This window comes from Didymosphaeria variabile (genome assembly GCF_027946475.1).
Source record: "Didymosphaeria variabile strain IMI 356815 chromosome Unknown scaffold_1, whole genome shotgun sequence".
Taxonomy (NCBI): Eukaryota; Fungi; Ascomycota; class Dothideomycetes; order Pleosporales; family Didymosphaeriaceae; genus Didymosphaeria; species Didymosphaeria variabile.
In genome coordinates, this window is record NW_026611620.1 from 4,830,145 (window position 1) to 4,855,070 (window position 24,926).

General features: G+C 54.4%; 6 protein-coding genes across 6 annotated transcripts; 4 read left to right on the plus strand and 2 right to left on the minus strand.

Annotated features, from left to right (window-relative positions):
- Positions 1 to 724: 724 nt before the first annotated feature.
- On the plus strand, positions 725 to 3,714 carry GLG2 (glycogenin glucosyltransferase; the record flags this gene model as incomplete). The annotated part of the gene is made up of 5 exons (XM_056210382.1): positions 725 to 757; positions 806 to 833; positions 952 to 1,936; positions 1,997 to 3,017; positions 3,223 to 3,714. 5 exons carry the CDS (start codon positions 725 to 727, stop codon positions 3,712 to 3,714), a joined length of 2,559 nt encoding a protein of 852 aa, XP_056077204.1.
- Positions 3,715 to 4,496: 782 nt separating this feature from the next.
- DUG1 (Cys-Gly metallodipeptidase) lies at positions 4,497 to 6,199 on the plus strand (the record flags this gene model as incomplete). Its single annotated transcript, XM_056210383.1, has 2 exons — positions 4,497 to 4,850; positions 4,898 to 6,199. The coding sequence occupies 2 exons, from the start codon at positions 4,497 to 4,499 to the stop codon at positions 6,197 to 6,199; spliced, it is 1,656 nt and encodes a 551-aa protein (XP_056077205.1).
- A 3,522-nt stretch (positions 6,200 to 9,721) lies between these two features.
- Positions 9,722 to 10,946, minus strand: N0V89_001573 (uncharacterized protein; the record flags this gene model as incomplete). The annotated part of the gene is made up of 2 exons (XM_056210384.1): positions 9,722 to 10,557; positions 10,631 to 10,946. 2 exons carry the CDS (start codon positions 10,944 to 10,946, stop codon positions 9,722 to 9,724), a joined length of 1,152 nt encoding a protein of 383 aa, XP_056077206.1.
- A 379-nt stretch (positions 10,947 to 11,325) lies between these two features.
- Positions 11,326 to 11,768, plus strand: COX9 (Cytochrome c oxidase subunit 7A; the record flags this gene model as incomplete). The annotated part of the gene is made up of 3 exons (XM_056210385.1): positions 11,326 to 11,464; positions 11,568 to 11,603; positions 11,683 to 11,768. 3 exons carry the CDS (start codon positions 11,326 to 11,328, stop codon positions 11,766 to 11,768), a joined length of 261 nt encoding a protein of 86 aa, XP_056077207.1.
- Positions 11,769 to 16,898: 5,130 nt separating this feature from the next.
- N0V89_001575 (uncharacterized protein) lies at positions 16,899 to 21,374 on the plus strand (the record flags this gene model as incomplete). The annotated part of the gene is made up of 1 exon (XM_056210386.1): positions 16,899 to 21,374. The coding sequence occupies one exon, from the start codon at positions 16,899 to 16,901 to the stop codon at positions 21,372 to 21,374; it is 4,476 nt and encodes a 1,491-aa protein (XP_056077208.1).
- Positions 21,375 to 23,755: 2,381 nt separating this feature from the next.
- N0V89_001576 (uncharacterized protein) lies at positions 23,756 to 24,235 on the minus strand (the record flags this gene model as incomplete). Its single annotated transcript, XM_056210387.1, has 1 exon — positions 23,756 to 24,235. The coding sequence occupies one exon, from the start codon at positions 24,233 to 24,235 to the stop codon at positions 23,756 to 23,758; it is 480 nt and encodes a 159-aa protein (XP_056077209.1).
- Positions 24,236 to 24,926: the final 691 nt, after the last annotated feature.

Sequence of the window (24,926 nt, forward strand, 5' to 3'; positions counted from 1 at the left end):
GCGCCATTGAGTGCACCCAAAGCCTTGGAAATTGGACGCTGACAAAGGCACGATAACCTGCCGCTGTGCACTGTTGCAAGCGGGAACGGCAATGTCCCATTATTCATGTTCCAAAGTGTGCACTGTCGACCTTGTCACCGATCATAGAAGTATGGGGCGGCATGGAATTGTGGTTCATTCACTCATGTTGACGCTCGATGTGAGCGAGACAACTGTGGAGTTGAGTTGTGCATGAACCGAAGATGACGCAAAGCGCAAGCACTGCGGGTCGAACGGCGCGCACCTTACCCGTTTCAGGGACGCTACTGCCACATTAGGCATCGCGGTCGCTCCTGCGGGCCCAAGCTCCAGCTCGTGCGCCCGGCCCACCCCGTTCGAGATGATGCAGGAAAACATCGAGAAGCACTCATTTGCCTCTCGACAGCCCAACTTGTTAGAGTTGACCATCAATTGAGCTATTGGAGCATCTCTCTTCATCGCCTACAGCTTCTGGTGCTGTGACTATGAAATTTGCTTAAGCGATACACGCTCCTGCACGCTGTTTAGTTGCGGACTCGGTATAGGTGCGTCCGCAAAGTCGCGCCGATCGTACGTCGTCGCTGCGGGGAAAGCTACCACGCGCCCTCCAACTTTGCCGCCTCGTTACCTGCCAGTCTTGTGCCCCTCAATTGACCCTCTCAGTAATTGAGCTTTACAGCTTGTCCCTCATTGTCTTGCCCTCAATATGGCAAGACCTTTGGAGGATGTCTACTGCACGGTAAGTCTGCGCATGTCGCACAAAGCACGCGAGCTAACCGCCTTGCAGCTCCTTATGAGCGACTCCTATCTGCCTGGTATGCCTCCTCCATTTACCATATCCTTGTACACCATCACCCTCCCGAGTCTGTCATGTACCAGCCACGACTATCGTAACATCGGTGAAGGATGGAGCATGGCTAACATTTTGAAAAGGAGCCGCAGTTCTTGCACATTCTTTACACGATGCTGGCACCAAGAAGAAGCTGGCCGTTCTCGTTACGCTCGACACGCTGTCGGCCGATACCATAACCAAGCTAAAGGCGCTATACGACTATGTGATCCCCGTCGACCGTATACGCAACCCTAATCCCGCCAACTTGTATTTGATGGGCCGCCCGGACCTCCTCTACGCCTTCACCAAGATTGCATTATGGCGACAAACACGCTTTCGCAAGATTGTATACTTGGATGCGGACGTGGTCGTATTACGCGCTTTGGACGAGCTTTTCGACATCGACGCAACCTTTGCCGCTGCACCAGATGTTGGCTGGCCGGATGCTTTCAACACCGGTGTAATGGTCCTCACTCCTGACATGGGCGAGTACTGGGCGTTGCAGACCATGGCCTCCACCGGCGACAGCTTCGACGGCGCTGATCAGGGTCTGCTAAACCAATACTTTGAACACCGCAATTGGCATCGCTTAAGGTTTACTTACAACACGACCCCGAATGCTCAATACCAATGGGAGCCCGCATACCGATACTACAAACGCGATATTAGTGCTGTTCACTTCATTGGCAAAGACAAGCCGTGGAAGGCTGGGCGCAATGGCCCTGGCGGGTACGGCGTCTACAACGAGCTACTGGCTCGTTGGTGGGCCGTTCATGATAGGCATCTCAAGCAAACTTCGGTTGCCCCTACATCTGGTTCAGGTAAGGAAGCAGAGCATCGTTCTTCAACGGTAGCTCATCAGAATGTGCATGGTGAGAGTGTCGTATCCGGTGACGCACCGACCCAGCACAGTGCTTCCATATCCCAGTCTGTAGTTGAGCCCGAAGCCCCTGGCACAAGCACTGAGATGCCCCTCACTGAACCCGGAGAAGCCTCGGAAAATATTGACCAAGGTTTTACAGAGCCGACTCCAACTTCGCAACAGCGCCAGTTCTCGGCACCGGAGATGGAATGGGACGCTACTCGGTGAGTATACTATCACATATCACCTTGGTCACACCCATGTGTATGCTCTAATGCATCTAGATTCGAACCGCCATCCGAATCCAAACCAGAAGCCGCGAATTTCCCAACCGCGCAGTACACGTTCAGCGACAGTCACGAGTTCTTCAAGGCACCCCAAGTCTACCCCGAGCCTCCCAAAGACATGTGGTATCAGGTACCAGAAGACAAACCCAAGCCTACCGAGCCACCGAAACCAATCTTTCCGTGGGAGCGCGAGCGTGACCGTCCCAAGCCGACACGTGTATTTGCCGAAGACCTTCCACCTCCCGAGCCAACGCCGCCTACGCCCACGATTACGTTAAGTCCATCTTCGGCTTTTGGACCCCCAGGGGCACATCCGTTTTCTACTGTGCATTACGATGAGGAAGAGACCATGTCTGAAGAAGTAGTAGCGCCTGGGCATCAGAGCCCTGAACGCGTTTCTTCTCCGAAGACTGCTGACCAACAGTGGCAGGACTTCCAGCAGAGCAATACTAATGCATGGGACAGCGTGCCCGGGATCGAAACATACGTACGAGCAGTCATGGAGTCGCAATCCCAACGAGGGAAACCGAAAGTCCTGAGTCCAGCAGCTGAAGAGGTCTCATTGCCCATCATGAGCCGCAAACAGCGCCGCGAGAGTCTCATACTCACCGATTTCCCTTCCGCAGTCGAACGACCGAGTCTGCCAGTCACCCCGGCGCCTGTTGCGCGACCCACGTTTTGGGGCGAAGAGAGGGACGAGCAAGGGGAGCTACCTCAAGCGGAGGGTGTTCCAGATCAACAAGACTGGGTATGTCCCCAATGTGGATTTTTCTCTGTCAGCGCTTCAGATTTTCGTCGTTCTCGCGAGTTGCCTGCATCGCCCGTTCCTGTCGAGAAGGCCGCGCCTCCTCTTCGACTCGTTACTACCCAGTCCATTGAAACTCGGCCGATTACGATTCAGCCGGCCAAGAAACAAAGAAAGATTCCGAAAACGCAGCCCACTTCAATCGCGTCAGAAAAATTATTGCTCAACACGACGTCATCGCCCGCTCCACCCAAGCCCCACCCTAGGATTGGTGTGAGCTCTCATGGAGCGCCCCTCGTGTCTTTGACTGACCCAAAGCTTCTCGACGCCCATTCACACACTCCTGGTTTTGAGCCACCTCCATCTTCCGCCTCTGTTGCTTCCAGTTTTGCTACAGCATTGCATTGAATTCCTGCATTGAGCGCGCATATCATTGTTTAAGATTTCGCATATGAGCTGACTCGACTTCGCGTTAAAGAATCCAGAAGAGAAGCTCGAGCAGCTACGACGGTCCTCGCTCATCGAATTCGAACATTTGAAAAGTCCCAATCATCCGAAGGCACCACTCAGAAAGCTGCCAGAACACTCCGTCGACTTAGGCCCTCCATCAAACCACCCTTCCAAGGCAAAGACATCTGATCCGTCTCTTGTGAGCTCAAGCGGACCAGCTATGGGCGGAACGGACGCAAAAGATGTCGCGAGTTCTTCGGGTGCACCGGAAGACTCAAACAAGGGCATCACGAAAGACCTGGCCAATCCACCCAAACCATCTCACGGCTATTTCGCCCTTGCAAGACCCGAAAACAAGGAAGACACAGCTGCTCAGACCCCAGCCGATATGCCGCTATTTGTTGCACCGAATTTCGGGACTGACGGCACAGGTGACGAGCTCGACGATGCACCAAGATTGCCTCACGAGCAAGCACCATTCCCTCGCGACGAACCTCTCAGTCCAACTCAGACGCGATGATAGTATGTTTCAGGTGGTGGTGGGCTGTTGTTTCGGTGTCTTCTTGGACCTCCGCATTAGGGGGTTAATTTTCTTTACGATATTTTTGAAGCATTCAATGCGTTCATACCCAGTGTATTACTAGACCACATTTTGAGCAGCTGCATTTCCACGCATCGATCATGTGTCATCTATCAGCATGGAAATATGAGGCATGTCCACGGAAAGTTCAGTATAATAAGAGGACATTTACTGTAGCTATAAAGGATCGTTCGGCTTACATGCATACTGATTTCTGCATTTTCATGTCCTTATGCGCTCTATGACCTCGATTGAGTCAAGTTCGTGCGTCCTCTGGTGAGTTCTAACGGTCCAGGCATCGAAAGTATCAGTCACGAACCAGACATAGAAGAAGATCAGCTCAGAGCATAGTCCCCGTAGGAAGTTGACTTCCTAAAAATAGAAATCAAATTCTGAAACACCCGTAAATATAATATTGATTTCCGGCCACAGAGCCAATTATCGAAGACACAATTTGCTGAAGAGAAAAGGTGGATACGATGCTCATGCGTGTAGGAGCAGCAAGTAGCTTCTACCACATTTGACAAGAAGTATGTATATGAATTATTGAAACTATTCCATTCTTGAACTTAGCATCGACTATGAGCACGGAAATAGTAACGTTGCTGGCGCGAACGTAGTGTTCTATAGGAGCTTGGGCCATCGTGCGAAGATCTGTCAAACGGCTGCGCGGGTGACGTTCGTTCGTCCCTCTGCCACTGCCACGCGCGTGTGCCACAAAAATGCCCCGCTCTGGCACCGCGGTTGTGCCCCTCTTTCGCACCTTCCTATATCGAGCACCCAATTCACCTCCACCTTCCCTATTCGCTCTACGTCGTGTGCGCTCTCTACCGCAGGCACCGCAGGTAACCGCACTTCGCCTGCCACCTTCTCGCGCATTCTCTTCCACCTCAATCACACGATCTGACAAGCCTGTTTGGCCTTACCTGTACAAAGCTTTCGACAAGATGGCGCACCTAGACCCTTTCTTCAAGCAGGTAGATAGCCTTCAAGGCAAGTTCATCGAGAGGCTGAGGGAGGCTGTGGCTATCCCTAGTATCAGCTCTGAAGATGAGAGGAGGCCAGACGTTGTCAAGGTGCGTATGCTCTAGTGTTGCACGATCTATGCTGACATGCCTGGTAGATGGGCCATTGGCTCGCAGACCAGATCAAGGCCCTCGGTGGCACCGTTGAGCTTCGCGAACTCGGCAAGCAGCCCGGCCGTGAGCACCTCGATCTCCCTCCCTGCCTGCTAGGTCGCTACGGCGAGGACCCCAAGAAGCCTAACGTCCTCATCTACGGCCACTACGATGTACAGCCCGCGCAAGTGTCAGACGGATGGTCGACCGACCCGTTCACGCTGAGCATCGACGAGAAGGACCGCATGTATGGACGTGGTTCCACCGACGACAAGGGTCCTGTTCTGGGCTGGCTCAACGCGATCGAGGCACACCAGAAGGCAGGCGTCGAGCTTCCGGTCAACCTGATCATGTGCTTTGAGGGTATGGAGGAGAATGGCTCAGAGGGCCTGGACGACACTATCCGCGCAGAAGCCAAGAAATTTTTCAAGGACACCGATGTCGTGTGCATCTCGGACAATTACTGGTTAGGCACCGAGAAGCCATGCCTGACCTACGGTGTCCGCGGCTGCAACTACTACGCACTCGAGATTTCAGGACCCGGACAGGATCTCCACTCCGGTGTTTACGGTGGCTTGACCCACGAGCCCATGACCGACTTGGTTCGCATCATGAATTCGCTCGTGGACCCCAACGGCAAGATCCTCATTGAAGGTATCCAAGACCTTGTAGCACCCCTGACAGACGAGGAAGCGGCACTGTACCCTCCCATCGCTTTCACCATGGACGATTTGCACCAGTCGCTGGGCAGCAAGGTCTCGATCTACGACAACAAGGAGGATTCGCTCAAGGCCAAAATGCGCTACCCTTCGCTCTCTCTTCACGGCATTGAGGGTGCTTTCTACACTCCTGGTGCAAAGACAGTCATTCCGGCCAAGGTCATTGGCAAGTTCTCTATCCGAACGGTGCCAAACATGGAGATCGATGCTGTCACACAGCTCGTTGAGAAGCACGTCAACGAGGAGTTCAAGAAGCTCAACTCAAAGAACACTTTCAAGTTCCACATTGTACACGGCGGAAAGTGGTGGGTTGAGGACCCGAACCACCCCAACTATACCGCTGCGGCAAAGGCCGTCGAGCGCGTATTTGGCGTCAAGCCAGACATGACCAGGGAAGGAGGTAGCATCCCGGTCACCCTCACCTTCCAGGAGGAGCTGGGCAAGAATGTCCTGTTGCTGCCCATGGGTAGCTCAACCGATGCCGCACACTCAATCAACGAGAAGCTTGACAAGCGGAACTACATTGAGGGAACCAAGCTTCTTGGAGCGTACTTGCACTATGTTGCAGGCGAGCTGAAGCGTAACTAGAGGCCCAAAGTGTCAAGTCTACACGCGCTGTACCTGTAATACAATGGCCAAATAAATGAAAGTTATACCCACAATTGTATTTTGATGAATGTAGTATGTGGTATAAAAATATCGTGATGACAACTTCAGCGGGTGCGGCCCAACGCTTTGGATCATTCTGCATGATTTTGGTTCTGTACTTTTCATCAGGGAAGGATGCGGACTACCATGTTCAAATTGCCTAATCGGGTAATCTTTGAAAGCCGTCGATTATACGTGAAGGTGAAGGGCAACAGCACAGACCAATCAGCACGCCCGGGTCGGAACAACTAGCGCCGACTAAATCTTTCCATCCCTTCGCTCACGCGCGACCATCCCAATCCATTGGGCAATTACCATCCGCTCCTTCAACCCACAATGTCGACATGTAAATCCGCCGTGCGCATAAGCACAGGCATACGGCAGCCCTCTCTCCTCCCTCGCGTCCAATGCCGCCACGAATCCACCACGCGCCGACACAAGAAGCTGCTCACCGTCCAGCAAGCTCCCTCATACACACCCAATCGCCCGGAACCGACCCTTATATTTAATCCGCCTTCGTCGGCGCCCAGCGCTTACCACACCCCGCTGAAGTTCCTGCCGCAGAACGACAGGAGAAGAGCGCTGTATGCGAGTTTCTTGTCAACGAGTACGCAGCGCGCACATCGCACAGCTACTTCGCCCATCGCGTCTCCTGGCACACCGCTCTCTGCGTCCTCTGCCCTTCCGCCTAAGCCTTCGACGAGTCTGCCTGCACCGGTTCGTCAACCGTATGAGAAGAAGTACCATCTTACGGATGTGGACATCAAGGAGATACAGCGCTTGCGGGCGGAAGATCCCGTGCGGTGGACGCGACTAAAGCTGGCGGAGAAGTTCGGGTGCAGTCAGTTCTTCGTGGGGATGGTTGCGAAGAATGTGGAGAAGGCGGAGAAAGTGGGCAGGGAGCATGAGAGGGCGAGGAATAGGTGGGGGAGAGGAGGAGGGAGGCTAGGCATGAGAGAGAGAGGAGGAAGGAGCTTTGGGGAGGGACGCGTGATTTGGCATTGACTGAGCGACATCTGAAGATTACAAAGTGGGGATGGAGACATTGATGAGATGTCTAGATCAGGAGGATGTACATCGTTGGCTGGGCAAGCGTTCTGGCATTGTATAAAGAGAATTCGGAACACAAGTGTACGATATGAGGCCGCTACGAGGACCTGCATTGTACGCATTTACGGAGCTGGGAAGGAAGACGTGTATTTCTTCTGTATCATACCAATTATTCGAATGCGAAGCATATCAGCATATCATCCATCGTCGTACATCGCCATGTTCGTTGCCCCATGCCATATTGCAGGTATCGTCTCGTCCTTCCTCTGAAGACTCGGACCATGCCGTATACCCGCCTCCCTTGTCACCTTTCCTCTTCCTCAATAGTCACCCCCGCCCAACCCTAAACACAAACCCCTCCCCATCTCGGTTCTGTCCAACCCTCCACGCCTCAAACCGTCCCCTCTGCACTACGTCCCAGCGCTGGTTCCGCTCCACCTCCGCTTCCTGCACACTGATGCCCGGCGCAAACTTCAGCACCTCGACGCGCCTCACTGCCAATCGCGTAAGCTGCATAGTACTCGGCCAGCTCAGCGGCATACTTGGTCGGTAGCCCCCCGGCGTGGTAGACCGGCTCGTCGTAATAACCGCACAGGATAACACGGAAGAAAGCTTCTCCAGCTCGCGGGTTAATTGTGCAGACGCGGCGCTTAATGCATTCCCACCTCCCGGTAGAGATGGGAGCCCGCGTATGCCGGGGATAAAAGCATCTACATCGTCGAAGACGATAGAATGTACAGCTCTGTGCCTCGAGCCATGCCTTTTACTGTCGAAGAGATAACCTTCCAGACTCCTTAGGGTAGACAGTAATCCATCCCAGCTCGCAGGCCGGAAAACATGCACGTGGTTTAAAGCGTTTTTAACGCATTGCGTTAGTTCTTTCTGCACGGTCGACGCGCTGACGTCGCGGCCGGCGGCTTTGAAGCGGGATGTGATATGTGCTAGGGCGGTTGTTGCGAGGAAGGGGACGGAGAAGTGGTGTAGGGGGTCGAGGAGGATGACTAGGCCGTTGAGGCCTGAGAGGGGGACGGTGGAGAGGGTGGAGGGCAAGATGGCGTGCGTGGTTATGAGGTGCAGGAGGGAGGTTTTCCCGAGGGGAGGGTGGTGGGTGTGAGGGGGAGATGAGTTCGAGGACGTGGGGACCTTTTTCTTCCCTGTTACCACTCGGTGAGGCTCGCGGGTCGGTTCCGGGTTAGGATTCCATGTGTCGTCGTCGGAGTGCGGGTGGTGTTGCTGTATCTGAACTGGTGGAGCTAGCTGTGGTGTAGGTAGCAAGGCGTCGAGTTCCGGGATATTGAAAGTTTTGCTTTGTTCAGTCGGGAGGATGAGTGCTCTTAGGGAGGTGAGAAGCTACTACTGCTTAGCATGATTGATGTTGTGTATTGATGATGTACTCACCTCGCCCAACCCACACTCCTCAACCTCACCCAGCAACCTCACACCCAGTCCCTCCGCCCCACCTGCATCCGCCATCCCTGCCGCCCTCCCCTTTCATCAACAAACTCTCTCCTTTCCCGATCTTTCGCCTTTTGAGAAGGAATGGCACCGCCCACCCCCATTTACCCAGCTTCTTCCCTCCCGACAGAAATCAACACTCTTCCGAAGGGCAAACCGCGGAAGCCGCCAATTGCCGATCTGCGAGATTGTGCGTTGAAGGAGATGGTGCAGTACAAGTGCAATGTTCACAAAGCGAAAGTAAAGGGCGCGCAGCCGATTATTACTTGCGATCCGGTGGTGCGCATGTACAGAGTGTGAGTTATGTCTTGTGGTCGTGGTTTCCTGATTGGGACGATGGGCTTGGCGTTGCGACTTACGGGGAGCACGAGGCTGATCTTTGTACAGGTGTAGAGATGGACTGCATGTGGAGACTACGGCGTGGGAGGGATTAGATGCACGGCAGAGCAAAGAGGAGGTGTAGATGTGGAAAGGTGGGTGTGAGAAGTTCCATCGTGAGACCGCTCCATAGATCAGAGGCGGACGACATCGAACGCTTTGGTGCACTGTAAGATACCACGTCGAGAGCTTGGCCATTGTATGATAAGGTATCAATTGCACGACTTGTGCTCGAAATGTCTGGTGCGGCCTAAAAGTGTACTCTTGTACACGGCAATAAACTATAATACAACCGCCCACTGAAAGAGGGCGAGGACAAAACGCCATGAGAATGCTCATCAACCTTACCTGCGCCAATGCAGATATTGTTACCCAAACGCCTCGCTAGAAATGCTTCGCAAGACTTTTACAATGTCCCCGCTGTTTTGAAGCAGGCACTGAGCTGCGGTTTCACCCGCGCTCGCTACACGGCGCTCATTACGTTTCTCGCAGTGCGCTTGCTGAATGTTGATGTACTTGGCATATCCAAATGTCCTTTCAGAAATCTGATGTGCTCTTTTGCACTGGTGCGCCACTGCCTCAATGATCCCTCTTATTCTTTCTCCAAAATTGGCGGCCATAATTCACGGTCACGCGCTGCTCCATACGCTGCTGCATGCGTTTCTCCCTACGTTCTTCCGAAGTTGGAGGCGTGTATGTTTCTCCAGCCTTTTTAGCCTCTTCTGTGGCTGTTTTGTCTTCGTCCTGCTCGGCTTGGCGAAGTTCTTTAGCCGCTTTATTGGCCTCTTCAATAAGTTGAATGTCGAGCTCGCTCGCATAACCTTGCGCGTCTCTCCGTTGCGCTTCGCGTAGCTTGTGGGTCTCGTCTTCTTCCTCTTCCTCCAATGCTTCTCTCAAGCATGTTCTCCACAATTCTTCGCGCTTTATTGCAACCTGGCTTCGTTGGGGTTGCACACGTGAGGCGTTCTTTTTCCGATCTCCTTCCTTCTTCTTCTCCATAAGCCGTCGCAAGCTCTTCTCTGCCTCAACACCCTCCTTTGCGGCTCTTTCGCGTATCGTATGCGGGTCAACTTCGCGCTTGGCGTAAACGGGCGTTGCCATCCATGTGTGTTTCGGCGGAAATGCGGGGAAGTGTGCCGGTATGTATTTTCTGCTTTCCTTGTCTGCTCTTCCGGATAGCTCAGGGCCGAGCATGCCCTCTAGGTCTGGTGGTGGGGGCTCTGCGGGTTCTGGAGGCGCAAAAGCTGGTTGTAATAAGGAGGCTGGCAAGTCGCCGGTGTCGAGATGTGGTTCAAGAACTCCCGATCCAGTGAGACCTACGGAGTTGAGGGCGTAGACAAAGTCATGAGGTAGCGGTACGGTACGTCTGGCGCTGGACATGGACTTGCGAATGTTGTCGGTGAAGTTCGACATGTCTATGTATGTTAGCGACCTGCAAAACACAAAGCTAGCAATGCGCTGCTAGGAATGGTATAGGCGAAGCCATACAGTCGTGTACCCTAGCGGCCATTGCCTCTACGGCCTCTGGCTTTGCACCGTCGAAGCCGACTCCTTTGCATTGTATTGCGATCGCGCGCTGCAGGTGCGCATGGACAAACTCTTCGTCATCTGCTGCGCCAAACCCTCCGCCGAGCGGTTCGACATAGTGCGAGACGGGCTGCGTGTGGCGAAGGTGATGTATAACCTTGCGCTTCTTCGGGTGCGGTTCGCCATACGTCGGCACCGACACCTCCTCGTACGGTCGCTTCATTCCTGCAACAGTGCCGGTACCTGAGGCACTCAAGGGCGATATGATTCCGGGCATAAGCGTGTCGCTGGCGGGGCGAGAGGGAGGTTGGGTCGTGTGGGCGGCACAGACGAGGGTTTGTAGCGGGTGAGCGACAGTCGCGTGAGGTTGTGATCTCGGACGTTGCTGCGCTAGGGGAGTAGATATTGACGGTGATGATGAATAGGCGGACCGCGGGGTGAAGGCTTGGGCGCCTTCACTTTGTGCCAGTGACGGTCATTGTCTTTGATGTCGCAACTCCAAAGCGCGGGTTCTGGGCGCACGGGCCACTGCGCCAAGCGGTACAATCACTCCACCCACGGCACCTCACGTCAAACCAGCTTTACGTCCTTACAAGCTTCAACCACCCGCGCACCCGCACCACCACCCTCTCCACTCACCACAAACCGACTTCGCCATGGCCGTCAAACCCATCACCGGCGTATGTGTTGCCATTGAGCGCCCGCGCGCGTCCCACGGCCCCTGTGACTGGAAGCTAACCTCTGCCATCCAGATGCTCCGCCGCACCATTGTGCTCGACCTCTCCGTTGCTATGGGTTCGTAACCTTTATAAGGTCTCGCGCAAGCTTCTATGAGCTTTTTATCGAGCTCTGCAGCTTGTTTGCGAGCCGTATGGAGCTTCGCTAACAGCAAGTGCAGGCCTCGGGGTAACTGCCGGCTATGGCTGGTGGTACGGTACGTGAGCGAAGAGCGGATGACCCGCATCGCAAAATCCACAAGGGCCTCTGGACAACTCATTGACTTATGTCTCAAGGCTACCACGTCCCTGCTGTCCGCCACCGTGACGCATACTACCAGAAGATCGAAGACGAGCGAGCCGCCGCCCTCGGCCAGAAATAAGCGATCAGTCTCTCCCAATCGAATTTTCTTTTGTCGCCTGGTGGACCGAATGCATAGACAAGCTGGATCTGGGGAACCGATTGTATCATAGCGGGGTGGAACCTCGATCAGCAGACTAACATCAAATTCAATCGAGCCTGTACCAAGTATTTGTAGTGTCTTCATTGGTTCTCGTTAAATTGCCCACCTCTTTCTTCGCAATCAAGTGGAGGGTTTGTGAGCGAATTGTGCTTCTATGCAGATGATAAGCAGCCACCAGTTATGTGGGAGCATACCCTTCAAGAACAAGAAGCTCTTTCAGGACCTGCACCAGGACCAACATGAACCCTCAGTAATTCTTTATGCAATTCAAAATCTATGCGCGTCTACCTCTCAAGTATATGTTCCCGCTTACCTCGATATGAGTTGTAATCATTCCCTTTACCATTGGTCAAAACAGATCAAAACACCAAAGCATGACCATATCGAAAACATGCCCCAATTCTTTTCCCAGGCCCTCTTTTTCTCTTATACATGTTACATGCCCAGTTCCTCACATTCTCCTCACCGTGTCCAGTCCAGTCTATTATTAATCCTAGCACTGCTCGGAAGTCACCAAGACTCTTTGCAATAATCGAATCGAGTAGCATTAGTCTCTCGCCAGCACGAGAGCTGTTTCCGTACCGGTAACGCTAGACTGTTGAATGGTAGCATGCATTGATGGATCTGGTTTCGATGAACATCTCGGCTACGGTGGTGGAAGGCAGTAAGACTGAAAGACACAACATAATATCAGAAAGTAATTCGGATCATGTGGCTGTTAATAGTACCGTGTTTGAAGATTTACAAGGACCCAGTCAAGACTTTGCATTTGGATAGCATACAGTACGCGCACTCACCCGTTTGCGAACAGATGAGCACAGCATATCGTCTAATGGCGCGTCTTCGGCCACTGAACACACTGGTCGCTCACTCGACACAATGTTGCTCACAGAATCGGGTCCTCATATCGATATTGGAGCTTGCTACATCCAGCTGACAGCTTTCATGGAAATGCCGAGTTTCCTTTACCCTGGCCAAGTTCAAACCGCGACAATCTTAAAAAAATGTAAAATCGCACTCATGTCAAGACACATACCTTGACTCAGCCATGCCTCAAACCTAAATATCACCGTTGTCCAAGCGAAGATACTCCACTTCACACATAACTCGAACGTATATTAACAAATATATAATAGCGCTGCACAGGCTTACTTCACGGTTAAGAAATAGGATATTTTAGACGTGGATGGACTTTTCGAATCGACGGAAACAAGTTTGAGTGATGTATTCGACTTAGAGGTGTGGCGCGAATGTCGCGCAGAGGAGGTTTTTTGTATATCTTCATGCTGCAGTGGGTATAAATACATCGAGATCAGAGACAGAACACTATAGGCTTGCAATCTTATCATACATCCAACTTAGTTAGACTGGCACTGTGAATGGATGCTAGTAGGAGATGGTACGAGCCTCTGTCGTTGGTTCACGTAATCCAACGTGGTGTTAAGATATCAATATCCATGTATCTAGTCGTTATGCTACCAAAGATATATCTCAATCATGAAGATGTGGGGTGGGAATGAACGTCTGCATGCATTACTGGAGACTGCATCCCGAAGATTGCAGTCGTTTGAAATCTCTGAATGTCAACTGAGTCTCTCTCAGTTGCATCGGGTCAATACACGCTTTGGAGTAGGACGCGCTTTGTACACACCGCGATCACTCTTATGGAAAGGCTATTGGACTAGGACGCGTTTTGTACACACCGCGACCACTGTTTCTGAGAAGGCTAGCATTGCTACTAGCGCACGTTGACTTAGGAGAGGGCGCTCGTGCTCCAAAGCCGTGCACGCTGGAAACTTTCCATCAGGAATGCTCCTGCATGAAAGGACGCAGATGTGCGCGAGGCCGCATAGACTCAGGCCGCACGACATAGTCCCCCCGAGTAACTCTTACAATGGTCTGGGGTCGGAGGACGCCTAACAACGCTCTCACTGTGCGATAATACTCTGTGGCCTGCCTCGCGAGCTTGGAGATCATAAGGAAAGCGTATACATCAGTGCGTCGTGTTCGACAACCATGACAGTAACATCGACATAGATCGCATGATGAAGGCAAATACCTCGCGTCACCAATCATCCAAGGCGCCCCCGACGGGCCATATGTACAGGTGCATCTCCCCGTGCAACGGCCTCGCTCACGGCCACTCGTCGGCACGCATGGCATCGATCCCACGCTGGGGAAGTCATGGGGGCCTGCATGCGGCTCAAACGCCTCAGAGGATTCGGAAGTATATGTTTTCAGGTCGCGGTGGCGCTCGTGGTCGGACTATATTGAGTGATCGGAGTATATTGGCGGGTTTCAATGCATGCAGCTATGTGGTCATGGCGGTGTTGGATGCCCAGTGGGAACTCCGTGCCTCCGCATTTGGGTATCGAAAAGGCCCTTTTCGAGCGCTGAACGCACACGGATGAATGCGATTGATTCCCAATGCGCCTTTTCACCTGTGGGGGATCGGCGATATGTGACCGAAGTGTGAAGGGTGATGTCAAACGGAACTTCAGCTTCTCATTGGCTGGTCGGGGTTCATACCGGAGACTGCAAATTTTAGAGGAAGAAGAACAGTACCTTTTCGTAAGAACGATACGAGGGTCTCGACGATCTGCTTTGCCCGTTATCGTTTGCGGGATCGTCTCGCGTATTGGGTCCTGAACGTGGTGTTGATGGAGCGCTTGAGTTGTGTGGAGCGAGATGGCTCTAGCCTAAGTAGGCCACGGACAGGGATCATGGCCGTATGAACCCTGGCAAGCCACTGAACAATCTCGGAGGCCTTCAGCTCAAGACGAGATCCAATAGACTCTCGGGGCAGCTGTATCTATTCGGTGCAAATTGCCACTGAAAGGGGGACGCTGAAGTGTTTGTGTTGACTTTCTATCGAACCGCGTATCATTCCAGAGAGCGGACGTGGTGTTTCTAGACGCGACTGCAGATCGGGCATTGCGCAAGAATGTTTGAGAGCTCCTGTGCATGATGAGCGGCAGGCAACTGGACCCGATGTGCACTGTGATGGTTTCGCATCTACGGGGCGACTGCATCCGGGCGCCTGCCAGCGCATGTCGCTGCACTTGTCGAGTCCATCGAGAGGGAAGTCACAAAAAGAGTCGCAAGAGATGCAGCCATGGAGCGTGCACTGCGAGTTAATGGACGCCTTTGACTTTGAGTGGGCGGCGGAAGCGGCGCGCCATGGAAGTTTACGAGAGCGGGCGCAGGAGCCGCGCTAAGGTAGATCGATGCAGGGAACACGGCTAAGTGATCGACGGGGCCAGCAAGGACAGCGACAGCGAAGGGCAGGAGGTCGACGAGAGGGCCCGCGAGTGTTCGCAACTCAAATAGCAGGCTTCTAGGCGACAGCAGAAGGCAAAAGAAACTGCGAAGGCGGTCGGCGCAGGCAAGTGGGCGGCGTTGACTCGACGCGTGGTCCCACCGTTGATGAGCTCCCGCTCGCGACTTGACCGCTTTCAGCTGGTGTGGGCTAGTCGGAACGGTCGTCTTCAACACCATGGCCTGTGCTGTTTAGATGGAGACGCGCAAAGGAATGAAACACGGCGAGCTGTCCGGCACAGAGCATCGGAAGTCGTCCAGGCCATGGTCAGGATACCGGGTGGTGCTCTGCCATGATATCATGGGCCCAAGGCAGTGATTGGCATCGGAGTTGGGCTGGGCTCGCTGGCGGATGACGCCTATTTTTAAGGGCGACGGCCGACGCAGCCACAGCGTCCGCGCAGGGCAAAGGTGCCTCGCTGTTTCTGTGAGGGCGACGCAGGCTCGCAAAAGGCTTGGACGAGCGCTGGCTTCTGTAGAACCTGAGCGGCGCATCATGGGATCAGGCGCATGGCACGGCAGGCAGCTTGGCTAGCGTCGATAGGAGCAGGCTTGATGGCGTCTGCAGGCCACGGCGATACTGCGCAGATGGTGCAGTCTTCGGCTGCTCTGCTGGCTGTTTACGGTGGCGTGCGTTTGTGCTTTTTGCAGCCATGACAGTCTCGAGCAGACGAAGCCGGCGTTCGAGTAAAGGTGAAACCGAGCATCGCCCCCGCCGCGCATGCTGGGGACGACGAGACAGAGAGGATAGGCACTGCGCGAGGAAGACAGCGTGGAGGTTGGCGGGCGACGTGGTGATGTGCCTGCGCTTGACGAGCGGCCGACATGTTCGGAAGGCTCCACCCTGGATGCACCTGAATGCACCTGACGCGGCGGGCGCAACCGTCGTGCTCGCGCCTGCCGCAGAGCCCAGGCAGTGGAAAGAGCGCCCGTCTCGAGAACAATGGAATTCTCTCGCCCAGATACTGGAGCCTAAATCGAAATCCCCAGGCATTCTCGCCAGTCACGCAGCCTGTTAATTCCAGCAGCGGGCGGGCAAGTTTGTTGGCGTCGTGCTTTTGACGCTTTGCTGGGGTCTGCTCGGCCTGACCCTTGTCCTTGCTGGTCCACTTGCACTTGCACTTGCAGCCGCCTGCACCGGGCGCCCATGCCATCTGCCACAACTCCAACTCAGCAGCCCTCACCGTCCCCCAACTCTCCTCACTGACACCCCCAGGCTCCGCACAAGCGACGCACTGCTCCCAGCACTGTGCTCGCCGCGAAACACTCCAGGAGCCGAAACACCCACGACCGTCTTGACGCCTGTCCAGCTGTTTTGGCTCTGCACGGCCTGCGCCATACCGCCCTCTCCGCCTCGAGAGATCGACACGGAACATTCGCACACACCCTGGAGCCCTCGCAGTCGCACCTACGCCTCACGCCTCACTCACCTTCACCCTTCCCACGCGGATGCTGCAGGCACAGTAGCCGCCCACCTGATCAGAGCGTTGCTCTCGTCGTCGCCTGCCGCTCACGGCGCCACTTCTCCTACGCAGGCCTGAGACAGCGCTTCGACTACTCTCCGCTAATCTTCCTCTCGTGTTCTGGGTTCCTCGACTGCACAGCCTCTGCATGCCCGCAGAGCTCCACGACGTCCACGCGGTGTTGCGCCGCACCATCAGTGCCGCTCCCCGTTGTGCTGCCCCGTAGGCGGCCTCCGACTCCAGGATGAACAACCCAAACTTCCCCAACATGATGCAGGGGAACCAGCAGGCAAACCGCCAGCAGACCATACAGCAGTTGCTGCTCAAGCACTACCGCCAGGCGCAAGAGAAGGCTCCTCCCGGCTGGCAGCAACAAATCACCGCCGAGGAACGAGGAGGGCTCGCCTTGCAGTTCTTCACTTCCTACCGATTGCTCAAGCCCGACGCCCACGAGAACGATGCTCTGCGCCAATCATTACAATTCGAGACTGCGAGTTTCATGCAATCGCAAACAAAAGAGCAGTACAACACCACCCTCCGACAAAAGCTCTTCACGATGCAGAGCCTTCGCCAGCAGCAGCTACAGGGCCTGAACCCTAATGCCAACAATCCCATGAACGCGATGAACCAAATGAATGCCGCGCAGATGGGCATGATGGGCCAAAACCCTCAGAACCCGGGTCAGAATACCCCACAGCAAGGGTTTCCGAATCCTCAGCTCCGACAGCAAATGCAGGCGTCTGCCATCCCCATGTCGCAGAGCCAGTCTGCCATGGGTGCGCAGGGTGGAAATATGGGGAACCCCGCACAGGCGCCTAATAACCCACAGCCAAATTTGCAGCAAGGCCAGCAGCCATCCCAACAACAAAACATGATCATATCACGCCTCACTCAGCGCTTGATGGACCAAGCACGACCGGAGATCCGACAGCAATTTCAGAATGAGGTCAACAACTGGCCCGAGGATAAGAAGCAGCAACTCTTAAGTCGGGGCATCAACCCTCTGTTGTTCAGATTCAGACAGCAAGCCGAGAACATGCTCAAAAATGGTAAAATCTCTCGCGAACTGCTCGTGCAACTACAGAACCAGGCTCAGCCCAATCAGGCGGGCGGTGGTATGCAGCAAGGGCAGATGGCGAATCAAATGAATGCCAACCAGCGCCAAACCAGTCAGCAGTTCGACTTCAACGCTCTGGCAAATCAGCAAAATGAAGCAATGCGGGTGCAGGACCAGGGCCAGCAAGTCGTTCCCGCAAGCAACAACAACAGCAACGTCGGTGCTCAAATGGGCAACTTTCCCCCTGGACAGCAGCAGAATGCTGCTATGGCCCAACGCCAAGCTGCGCAAGCAGCTGCCTTCCAGAATGCAAACGCCAACCTACAACGTCAAGCCGCTCAGGCTCAGGCGGAAGCACGGGCTCGACAGGCGATGCAGCAGCAGAACCTACAACAACAGATGGGAACTCCCAATCTCCACGGTCAGCCGGGAGGCCTTAATCGTCCGCTAGGTACCCCCAATCCGAACGCAGCAATGTCAATGCTGAATCGTCCTATGGTGCCACCTGGCCAACCAAACCCCACCACGCCCCAACAACGTCCTCAAGCTCACGTTCCTCAAATGACACCCCAATCTCAAGGCCAGGTGGACCAATCACAGATCTCACAACTCATGCGAGAGGCTCAGCAACGAGCTCAGCAGGCTGCTGGCGTACAAGGCCAACCTTTGACGGAGCAGATGCGGATGCAGATGATACCTCATGAATTAGATCCTATGGTGAAACAACAATTACTGAAGGTCCCCGAGCCTCAATTTCGTCACATCCTCGGTCAGTACATGGCCAATGCCCGACAAAGAGGCATGATCAACGGCGCCTTTCCAGGAGGCCAACCTCCCAACGGTCAGCCCAACATGATGATGAACCCCGGACAGAACATGCCAATGGGAGGCATGGCGAACGGTCTCATGAACGGACAGAACATGGGGAATATGCGACCAGGGGGCTTGGGACAGCCGATGCCAGGCGCTATGGGTGGTCAACAGATGGCTATGGGACAACGTCCTGGCCAGCTTCCGCACCAAGCCCGCCTCCTCCATGCTCAGCAAACGCTTCAACAAAATCCAGGAATCATCTCCATGACTGACAACCGAATCTTTCCGCCGAGTGCCCTCAATGCTCAGATACGGCAGATATTACCACCGGAGATCAAGACCTGGGCTCAGCTTAAGAGCTGGACGCAGCAAAATCCAAACCTCACTCCTGGTGTCGATAGTCAGAAGCTTTTGCTGCTACAAGTCTTGCATTTCCAGGACTTGATGAAGCAATCACAGCAAAATGGTATGGCTGGACAGCGTCCACAGCAACCACCGAACAATATGGGGCCAATTGCACCACCAGCCCAGATGACTCCAGGCTCTGTTCCTAATCGGCCACCCCAGCAGCAACCCAACATGGCCAACCTTGGCCCTGTTCAAGTTACTCCCCAGGAGATTCAGGCATGGCGACAGCGATTGCCCCCGCAACAAGCCAATGCCACCGATGAGCAACTTCGCAACTTCATCATGCAACAAAAGATAAATGTACGGAGGCAGCAACAAGCGACAATGCTCAACATGCAAAACCAACAACGGAATCAGGGCCAGCCGCAGGGCCTGATGGCCGGACAAGGTCCACAAGCAACACGGCCGCCTCCAGCACAGGCCCAACCCGCCCAGGCTGCCCCGCAGACGAAGCCAGCAGGCCAGCCAGCTCCACCGGCGCAGCCAAACGCCCAGGCCAACATGACCAAGAGCATGAAACGACCTAATGACGATGGAGCTGATGCTGGCGGCGAAGTTCAGCCTCCGAATGCAGCACCGCAAGCGCCGGCCATGGTTCCTTCTCGATCACAGCAAGGAGTGAACTTGACCCAGGAGCAAATGTCGAAGATGGGACCGCAGCAACAAGCGCAGATGCGCGCCAACCTCATGAAGGCCCAGGATGCTTCAAACAAGCAGTCACAGGGACCACGTCTGCCGAGTCAAGAAGAGCTTTCCGCTAAGCTCAAGGAGCCGGAAAGGGAGAAGAAATTCAAGATGATGATCCAACAAGAAGAGAGCAGACTTCCCAAGGCCCACGTGCAACACATCTCCCCTGACGTGCGAGCAACCTTGCAACAAACCATCAAGGAGAAGCTACCTCACATCAAGAAGGTGGAACAGGCCTTGCGCATTTTCCTTATCTCGTATGAATCGCCTGAGTCTGAGAACCTTGCGAGAACTGTGATCAGGGCCCGAATACTGCTCTTGAGGCAGTTAAACCCGGCAGACGGTACATTACATCCAGAATTGACCTTGACGGAAACGGAATTTGGCATGAACATCCGCCACATACTTCAATTCGTTGGTAAAGTTATGTCCAGGATGGCCAGTCAGCAAGCTCACGCCAAACCTGGCCAACAGAACCAGCAACAGCCTCAACGGGAAGCAGTGACGCCGCAACTCAATGCGGCCAACCTCAAGATCGTTGAACAACAGCAGCGCCAGCAAAAGGCACCCCCAGCACCGACTGCGAGTCAGCCGCCCTTCCAGCTTGGTGGTGCTTCACCTTCAGGTGCTCCCAAATATTTTGAAGGCGCGAAGCCACTCACGCATTTGTCGTTGCCTGAGAAGAAGAGGCAGAAGATGGATCCCAACAGCCAGACATCGACTCCTGCATCGAAACAGTCACCGCGCATCAGCTCTAGCAAAGGCAATTCCCCCGAGCTCAAACGACAAGCGCCGCCGGCTGCCCAGAAGCCTACCTTCAAATGCAGATTCTCTGATTGCGAGTACTCCATGCGTGGATTCGATACGCAAGCTGAATTGGATACTCACGTCAGCCACATCCACACCAAGATCGACGATCCTGTTCAATTTGCTTTGGAGGCCATGGCAGAATATGTGGATGTTGATCCGAAGACTGGCCAGCCTAGGCAGGATCCCGCTGTAGCTGCTCGTGGAAATAAGCCGGCATCCACTGCACCTCGCGCGCCTCCGCAACCCATCAAGGCCGCGCACACTCCTGGCATGCCGCAATCAGCTGCTACTCCGGCCGGTCATGCTGCGGCTACGCCAATGACCCGTGTTCCAACACAGACCGGCATTAAGGGTTCCCCTTCAACCAATCTTCTCAAGACACCCCAGGCATCTATCAAAGTGGCCACACCGAGCACTGGCGCCCCTGGCAAACCAACACCAGCCAGCGTCACGAAGGCCACACACAAGGAGTCTGACGTACAGCCCAAGCTTCGACCCGAATTGGAAGAGGATGTCCAGCCGCTTGTCCCGGTATCCCTTTTCGATTTCTCGTATGACGATATCTACTCTGTACTCGATACGAACGGGCCGCTTACAACACTGGATCTCAAGGACGAGGACAACTCGTGGGCGCTCCGGTCACGACCTAGCTCGCCGCTTGATACACCGGATTCTACTTCCAAGGACACTCCGTCCACGCGGCAGTCGGACATATCTGAGAACGATAACTTGCAGATCAACCTTGATCTCAAAGACGCCGATATGCCTGAAGCCTGGCTGAATATGACTGGCGACGCACTTCCTCTTCATTTGATGCTGTCTCAAGACCTCGAGGCTTTAGGCGTCACCTTGCCGGCTATGGAAAGCGACGACATGATGTCGTTTCACCCTGACAGCGTGATGATGGACCTTGACAGCATCGACAAGGCCATGGACAGCATGGGTGGAATGCCTGGCATCTCTGTCTAGTCCTGGCATGTTGTCTTCTGCGCCTCTTCACATATGTACCATCATCTCTGCGTATACTCTCAATGCTTTTGTTGGCTTTTCTCGTTACTTGTACGCCACGGCGCTCTTTGAGAAACCGCCGCCGTAGGACGGTGGGCGTGGAAAATCTGGGTCACAACTACCCGGGCAGGTCTTTTCATATCTACAGGCGTTTTCTATGTAATGCTTGCTTATGCGGATCTGCGGCTACCTCAGGCGAGGTTCAGCACCATGTTTGCGTATGGATCTTTCACGTTTGCGATTTACCTTTTTTCTTTTGGAATCTGGCGGCGGTTAATTATACCCATGTAACACCCTTTTCAGGGCGTCTTTCCTATTTTATTGCGAACATTTTCCTCTGGTCTGGCTATAGGTGACGATGGTTGGGCGGTGTGTGTCATTAGGAGGCTTTTCGCCATGTGCACAGTGGACGAAATGATATTGATGTTCTGTTTATGAGACGAGGACACGGTTGATGAGCGTGATGTTTGGTGATACACTACATTGATCTGCTGATGCACTGATTTGATGTGCGTGCGACCCATCTTCTTGCATACATGTATTCCTTCGTGGCAAGTTCAATGTGCGAGTCAAGTTCAATACTTTGATACATGCTCGGATAGCCCAAGTATGCTTGAGACCCATCTTCGTGCATGTTCATTCGTGTCAAGTTCAATATTTTGATACATATGCTCTGATAATTCAAGGATGCTTAAGACCCATTTCCATGCGTTCTCACCCTTGTCAAGTTCAATACTTTAATGATCATGATATTTGGTGATGCGCTCAATTGACATGCCTGCGACCCATTTTCGTGCATTTTCAAAATGTCGTGTCAAGTTCAATACTTTGATACATGTGCTTAGATAGCCCAAGTATGCCTGTGATCATGTTTGAGCCCCCATTCTTGTGCATGTTCAGTGCCCCCACAAGCCTAAATATGCCTGCGACCCATCTTCGTGCATTTTCACCCGCGGTACGAAGCTCAACACGGAAGTTCGAGATCATGACTCTGGTACATATGCTCAGATAGCCCAACTATGCCCGCGACCCGTCTTCGTGCATGTTCGGTCGTGTCAAGTTCGATAGTTTGGTATATATGCGGGGATAGTTCAGATATGCCTGCGACCCATCTTCATGCATTTCCAGTCGTGTCAAGTTCAACATGCGAGTCAAGTACAACTTCAATACCCACGTTCGGATATGATCCGGCCGCTCTCCATTCGCCAGTCCTAATGATGGCAGGACCACCCGCACAATGAGGGGCGTACAAAGCCCCCGGTTGGCTGCCCGCCCACACTGGTGCATGCGTACCAGGGAACCCGTTGGGGTACGTACCTCCACCTGCACGCTGCACGCTCACTGCCTTTGTTCGCCGAACATGTTGAGACCTTCTGGACCTTTCTTCTTCGCTTTATCGCCTGACTTTTAGCCTGGCTTCTCCACGGCGATTCCGGAAATGGAATGCGCACTCGACGTGGCAGCGAAGAAAACCCACTGGTGCACATGGCGACCCGCCGCCAGCAGCAAAGCGGAGAGAAAACTCCGGTAAAAGGCAGAAAAGCTAGCAGAGTCTACGTGCCGGCGCGCGCGCGAAGGGCAGCCGTGGGAATTCTCCGACTGGTGCGCGCGCCGGGGTGCACCGGTGGCTAGGTAGGTCTAGCGAGCGGTGAGGATGGACAAGGGCGAGGCGGACGCAATGCGAGGCAGATGCAGGGTAACGATGTGGCGAGTGCTGCGCTCGTTCCGTTTCGTCGCGGTGCGTCTGCGTACCGCTGAAGGGCTATTTTAGGTGAGGGTAGGGTGAGGTGAGGTGAGGTAAGCGGTAGGGCTGAGCTGCTGCGGCTGCGGTTGGAATGTATACACCGCCAACCATCACGGGGCGCGCGACGTGGAAAGCTACAGTCAATGCGTCATGACTATGAGGAAGGATTCAACGATGGAATACCGAGCGGTGCAAGTGTGCAGGAAGCGGGCATTTCCGCGGGTTGGATTGGGTCAAGGGTACAGTAGTTTCGATACGAAGGGTTCTGGAAGGGGAGGCGTCGAGATGCGTTGGTCGGAGTTGGCGGTGAGTGTGGATTCGAGGGAGTGGGTCGGTGGGGACGGGCCTTTCTGGGGTAATCGTTAGGACGGGTAGAGGGTGTGCACGGTGGGACGGGGTTTTCGTTGTGTGACTGCTGTCCGGTCGCTTGGTGTTTGTGATGGGGTACGGTCTACCTCGGACGTGTGTGATGTGTTGCTTTGTATTCTACAGGGAACGTTGTTGTGATGAATTGTTTAGTTTGATTATCTACATGGGGACGGTGTGATTGTTTACATAGCAGTTCGATTAACTACATGGGTACGACTTGTTCTTGCTTTCATGCTTTCTTCTTTGCCGCAGCCCCGGTGCTACCAAAGCCCACCTCGAGAATGAACAGTACCCGCGAGACGGCTAGGAGGTACACGAACGGTACGTTACCGATATCAATCGCGTTCCAGTCCCAAAAGCGCCAGTAGACCCAGCTTCCGACCTGGTGCACGGAATACAGGTGGCCGAGATCAGCTACGAGAAGGCCAAAGAGGAACGTCTTCCAGACCTTGAGATCCGTGGTAGCGCGCAGCACCAGGGCCTCGTTGAGGCAAAGCAGGAAGTACAAGTTGGCCAGCTGGGTCAGGACGATCGAAGTGCCCAGCGGCATGGCCTCAACGGGCGCGGAGTCGGCGTGCGTCAGTTGCAAATAGGTAGACTGGAAGTGGTGGGCGTAGATGGCTCCGACCAGCGTCGAGACGGGCTCGAGGTACAGGTAGATGATGCGGTACAGAGCCGGAATGGCCGGCGAGGGCCATGTCTTCGTCATGGCAACTGGAGCGACCGGGGCGGTGAGTGTGGGCTGGCCTCCGCAGCGGACGCAGGTGATGCACGCTGCGAGGCAATGACAGGACGCGCGATGGCAACGGCGGGCTTTTTATGCGTGTGTAGGTGCACAATATGCAATGGCCGTGGTCGTGTTGCTGTGCGTCGCCGTGCTTAGTGCGCTGGTCGCCCTGGGCAGGCGAGACGACGATCTGCAGCGTCCGCTAATTTTTGAGGCGGCGTCTTTCACCCTGGCGCGGTCCCCCGTCCCTGGTGGCTCCAGCATAAAGGTAAAACATGTGCACACGCCCATCGCTCCTCAGATCCTCCTGGCACCTTCTAAGACCGAAGTGTGCGCCGCTCTCTCCCCTCCGCTCCCTTTGACCACCGCCGTCCCTGTCGTCGTTCCCTGCATCGTTGTACACATCTCCTAGTCGTTGCATTCACGCATTGTCGCCCGTTCGCCGTCGATCAACACCCACGCTCCCTTGAGGCCCAACCCCTGCGACGACCTGCCCTCGTTTTAGAAGCCCAGTCGTACAACAATATCGTCGCAGCAGCCCGCGTGCCACCCACCCGAAGGAGATCCCGCGTACCAGAATCGGCCTGTCCGAACAGTCGACACGCGCAGTCGCTGCTAACGAGACCCTTGGCCACTGTAGCCACGAAGCCCGCCCCTTCGCACGACACCGCTC